The sequence below is a fragment of the Salvelinus alpinus genome, chromosome 15, assembly GCF_045679555.1.
Source record: "Salvelinus alpinus chromosome 15, SLU_Salpinus.1, whole genome shotgun sequence".
NCBI classification, from domain to species: Eukaryota; Metazoa; Chordata; class Actinopteri; order Salmoniformes; family Salmonidae; genus Salvelinus; species Salvelinus alpinus.
In genome coordinates, this window is record NC_092100.1 from 47,851,416 (window position 1) to 47,856,987 (window position 5,572).

Sequence of the window (5,572 nt, forward strand, 5' to 3'; positions counted from 1 at the left end):
AGCATAAAAAACATGGAAAAGCGGCACAATGTGAAACACCATTCATGGTTTCATCAAATTTTAACTACCTCAGTGAGACTCCTTTCACTTTCCTCTCCACATATGAACTCTCGACTTCTTTCTCTCTTTTTCATCCTCCTCTCCTCCTCAGACCACCTGAAGACGGAGGTGGAGCTGGCGCAGGAGAAGCACATCCTGAATGAGATGCTGGAGGTGGTGGAGCAGAGAGACTCCCTGGTAGCCCTCCTGGAGGAGCAGAGGCTCAGGGAGAAGGAGGAGGATAAGGACCTGGAGTCGGTCATGCTCTCTAAGGGTTTCAACCTCAACTGGTCCTGAAACTAGACGCACCATCCACCCCCACTCAGATAATACACTACCCCTCCCCTGTGTCAGGGCTCAGTGAAGGCCTAAATCACGGTTCCATGCTTGGTCCCAGATTCCTCAGCAGAGAATGTGTACAGAACGGAGTTGTCCTTTCACGGCCCTTCTGTTGGCGAATGTGCGCAGAGTTGTCCTATCATGGCTCCGCTATTGGAGCAGTCTAAAATGTTTACATATCTACTCTGCCACCAGGCAGGCATCATTACCTAGTGATATCTCACCTCACGGTGGGAGGAGCAACTACAGCCTGGACTTTCTCAGAACCTCAGAAGTTCTTTCGACGTGGTTCTCCAGAACGGGGAACTTACCTCCTCTAGGAAGAATGGTTTTTATTTTTTATTTCTTTTAATCTCGATCACACAAAGGGAAGAAAGAGGTTTGGTCCTGCTGATGTAAAGGAATTCAATATATGATAACGGTTTCTGTGTATTGAATGTGCATAACACAACACATTAAAGAAGCTGTGGTTTTAGATGAGGGTAGGCCCTTGATCTATCGACTGTTACAGGGTTTCTGTAGAAAGGGGAGGAGTGGACCGAAGCCTCTGGTCTCTCTCATCCTAACCTAATGACATCCTCTGCCATTGTGAATGCTGACTGAGGGAGGGACATCCTCTGCATTAGCTGGCTTTCTCTCCAATTACACAGTGGCTTCCATGTTCTGAGGAGCCAATGAGGATCACACTCTAAAAGGCCCGTAATTTTTTTGCACAGAGATTCACACTAAGAGTCAACGCTAAGGATCAATGGAATCTGGTCACTTAGACGTTTTCAATTGTGTATTTATTAGCGTTGTTTTTACAAAGAACCTGAATGAACTGTTTTTGGTATTTTCGGTCATGGAAGAGAGTGCCTGAACTGGTGGCTCAACAGAATGCACTTGCGCTCTCTTTATGACATTGACAGCAAGGAAGCTAACGGAAAACTCCATCACCCAGAAGCAAGTGCGTGTCAGGACTGTATGCTGCTGCAGGCTCATATAGAAGCATATCATGTTACAAAGTGCACGTTTTGTCATTGCAGCCGACTTTAAAGGCGAGTCGGGACTGACTGATCTACAAATCACCTTGCATCATAAATAACTACTCAATATTATGTGTAGCTCAGTCAGTCACTATTTACCCATGATACATCACGGTTTTGATGCTCTAACCTGTAGCATAGATTAATTGACACATGAACACTTCAGCAAGCAACCCACTTGACACATCTCTTAGGCTCCTAGTTCTGAGTGATAATGTGTCCTTCTCCATACGATGCCTTTCCCTGTATATCATATAAAAATGTCAGTTTATATAATCATTTGCCCTTATTCAATACTAATTGGCATATACTGTACCGTGAAATATCCTCAGTGTAGATGAAATGTTAAAAAGAGAAAGACATAGCAGTCGAGTTAATTTGATCTCAGAAGAGGCAGTGTCTTATTGGACTTCCACAGTAGATCAGTGCATCGTGTTATCATAATACCAGAAGTGAACTGACACATCACTAACTGGTGTCACAGTACAGTTGTGTCAGTGAATATTTTGCAATATCAAAGGGGATAAACCACAGAACTCAAACACAGCCTCTGGCTTCGCTATCCCTGGGGCTGAGGTATATGACCTGCTTTGGAGCAAAATGCCTTTTTAATTTGTTTTAATATTTGACAGTTTTCTTTTGAGTTTCAAACTTGTATGTATCCCACCAGGGTACATATAACTTTTTTGTTAATCCTTTTTATACAACTACAGGTGGCCAAACAGCAGTCATGAGTAGAAGTGGAGACACGAAGCTGCTCTATTGTTCGAAGTAAACCGCTTCTATTCAGTCACAGGAGCATGTACATTTGTTTGTCATACGAACCTACTGGCCTTTCTGCCAAACTGTAACCCTTTGGTTGTCACCGTTTTTTTTGCTGTATAGAGTTACACACAGTGAGAATATGTGTAAGAATTAAACGGAGCTGTGAATACAAAAAAAGTTACATTTCAAGGCTTGGTGTTTTAGATGGCGTGTGATACGTTTGACAGATTGTATTGATATTTATTAACATGTGTGCAAAAATGTATCATATGTAAAGAAAAATGAATCCTAATTTTTAAAACACATGGCAGATATGTAAATGCTTATTCATGTAGCTAAAATGCATAGAGTGTTGGATGTATGCTGAAACGGCAATAAAACCATGCAGTTATTTTAAAAAGTATGTAGTCTCCTTTTATATAAAACCTAGTAGTGTTTGAGACAAAAGGGGGGCCTTGTAGCATCGTCTCTTTGGTCTGTACCCCACGACGCCAAAAACACTGAGGTGCCTGGGAACTTGTGATATGGAATTTTGTTATCAATGTTCATAAATTTCAATTAATCTACTCTGTCTGCAACCCAGAGTTTGTAAAGTTCTGGTTTCAATGAAACAGACTGAATTTCCCAGCTTACAATAGTCAAATCAATGTTTATTCACGAGAGCACTCTCCAGTTCATATACAAAGACATCCATTTTATACCATGCTCCTTACTTATGCACACGAACATTAGCGTTATCTTCTCCAGAGTTCTCACCACTGTTTATCACTACACAGCCGACAGTTCCATTCCCCCAAGATTAGGGAAACCTGGAGGGGTACTCCCTGTCCTATCATAAATTTCTCAGAGTTCTAGCCAGGTTGGTTCAAACCCAGTTTAAAATTGTTCTCGGTGTGTTCTTAGGCACATGGGTGGGGACATTGTCAGGCCATCTGCTTCTTTCTCTTCACCGCCTGGGTGGGGTTAGGGGCAGGGTGGCTCCTTGGTGCCATGGGTGGGATAGGATGCTTCTTAGACCAGGGGCCCTTAAGGTTCTCTGCTGCCTTGGGCTCGCAGCCTGGGGGTTGGTCATCTGGGGATCTTAAAGGTTGAGGGGGGGGTTGACCTGCTGCAGCCTGGGCAAAGGTGCGGCGAGGCACAGGAGAGACACTGGGCTGTGTCTTCCTGGGCAGACAGAGCTGGAGGATTTCTTTCTCCTTGTACCGTTTCTGCATCATCTTGACAGTGGGACCGAAAAGGCCTTTAGGGTCTACTGGAGTATCCAGAATCTTCAGCTTCTCAATATCAATCATGAGCCCCGTCGCTCTTCCTGACACAGACAGCGGCTTTCAGCAGACGCAGGTTGAGGTCTGTGGCAATACAGATCTTATCCCACAGACCCGGCTCCGGTGTGTACTGAGAGCCCTCACCGCTGTGGTGACTGACCTGTAGACCTTCTCTGTCACAGAGGACTGGAAGCGCTCCTACTTGGTTGGTAAGGTGGGGCCAGTAGTCGAGGTCATGGAGGACTTCTGGCTGGGGTGTAGATGGGAAGCCACCAGGGGTTCGAAGGGGGGCATGTGGGCAAGCCCAATCGCTGCCATGTCAACACCTACCTTGGACAGGGTTCTCCAGGTATGGGTAACTTCCTCCAGGCATTCTGGGAAGACTGGTAGTAGTTGCCTGGCTACCCGTTTGGCTTTGGGTAGCCTCGTAGCGGGACGTGGGGGTCTCTGCTACTGCAATGGGCCAGGGAATCACCAGTTTATTCGCAGCACGTTTGCACACAACCTGCAGGTCTATACTGAGAACTGGTGGGGATGGCGCCCCACCTACTTGACCGGTTTTGGATTCCCGGTAGGAGGCTTGGTAGCCTGGCCTGAGGGGATGAAGGAGTCTTCGTCTCTATCCGATGATTCCAAAAGGAGGCTGTTGGAAAAGCCTGTGGCGTCGTTATCATCTCCAATCAGGAAGCCTGGGAGGTCATTGTTGGGAGTCCTCCAACAGCGGGGCAGTGGCGTTGAGCTGGTCACCCCAGCTAGCGCTACCCGTCGCTCCACGGTTCCCTGTGGGGATGTCCATTGTCACTGGTGAGCCATTGCGGGCGCCAGCCCCCATATTAAGGTCCTGTTGACTCAGGCTAGCTTGGCGTGCTAGCCTACGACAGAGGCTCTTCACAGTGAAGAAGGCACAGTGTGGACAGGAGCCAAGGGTGGCTAAGGCTTCCTGGGCACGTTGCAAGCGGAACACACCAAGTGGGTGTTTTTGGCCGATATCTTGTTTCCAAAGGAACAGATTCGTGCTGGGAGCTTCTCCTCGTTTGGGGTGGGAGATGCTTTTGTCGCCATAGCTTGGATGCTCTGTTTTTAGCTGTCAGAAAAAAACTAGTGTGGTAGGCTAGTCCGATAGCTAGCAATTAGTGGGTTATCCATGGTGGTGGCACTCAGTGTGATGGCCGGATACCGTTTCTGAAACAAGAAGTTAGAAAAGATAGCTTGGTGTAGTTAGTAAAAACCTTTCTTGTCGAAGTAAAACCACAAAAGCTGGCTAGCTTGCTAACTCACTAGTCACTGTTTCGATACAGTTAACTTGGTCGTGAATGAGTTAGCCTTTTCACAGCTGTACCCGTTCCTCCCTCAAATAATTTCTCTAACTATGGTGAAGGGAAAGTAAAATTGTCACCACCAGTCCCGAGAACAGCGCCCAGCGAGCGAGTTGTAAGCTCACATCTCTGGACAGTTTAGCTAGTTCTGGAAAATGCTGTCATGTTGAAGTAAACTTTCTGATGAGAAGAGGGTTTTGAATGACCCAAAGATGCTGCGTTTGACAATTTTGTAGGGTAGGAGGACACATTCCCGACGCACACGACTCGACGTCGACGTAGTGTAATAAAGACTTTTGACAAACACGCTGGGGGCGTATCCCATAAGTGAAATGCCGAAAATATTACTTGAAAGAGAACTGTCCTGCATAGCATGCTGCCCCCTGTCATTTCCAATTATTTGGTATATTCCAGAATTGGCACATCTGGTGTAAATTCAGCAGGATGCAACAATCAGATAAATGTGCTATGTAGAACAAATATGCCTCTCTGACATGTAGAATAAGAAATCACCTCGGCTCTATGCATTTCTATCTGCAACGTATGGCTACTGAACTTGGTCTGGATTCTCTAATGAATGGATCAGTTTGAATACTTGCCCAATTAAAACCAGTAGTGCTTGTTTTATCTATGACCTAGGCTACATCAAATAAGGGCAACTTTCTCAGAATCTACCCGACATAATGTGTAACATTTACCTGTGACAAATTTGCTGAGGTAGCCTAATTTTCACTTTCGATGTACTCCAATTGGGATATAGGCGCGACAAGGAAGAAACCTGGCGTCTATTCTCTACACACTGACAGATTTTGATCCAAGCCAC

General features: G+C 45.8%; 1 protein-coding gene and 1 long non-coding RNA gene across 20 annotated transcripts in view; one reads left to right on the forward strand and one right to left on the reverse strand.

The window, feature by feature from the left end:
* Positions 1-2,568, forward strand: part of LOC139540206 (protein-methionine sulfoxide oxidase mical3a-like) — a 138,318-nt gene extending 135,750 nt beyond the window's left edge. For all 19 annotated transcript variants that reach the window (XM_071343849.1, XM_071343833.1, XM_071343830.1 and 16 more), the window contains one exon: positions 152-2,568. In XM_071343849.1, coding sequence (XP_071199950.1) covers positions 152-336 — 185 coding nt within the window. In that variant the 3' untranslated portion in view covers positions 337-2,568. The remainder of the gene's footprint in view (positions 1-151) is intronic.
* Positions 2,569-2,797: 229 nt separating this feature from the next.
* Positions 2,798-5,537, reverse strand: LOC139540212 (uncharacterized). The gene is made up of 2 exons (XR_011668124.1): positions 5,448-5,537; positions 2,798-4,615 (listed from the first exon to the last, which is right to left on the reverse strand). It is a non-coding gene; the product is annotated as an uncharacterized lncRNA (long non-coding RNA).
* Positions 5,538-5,572: the final 35 nt, after the last annotated feature.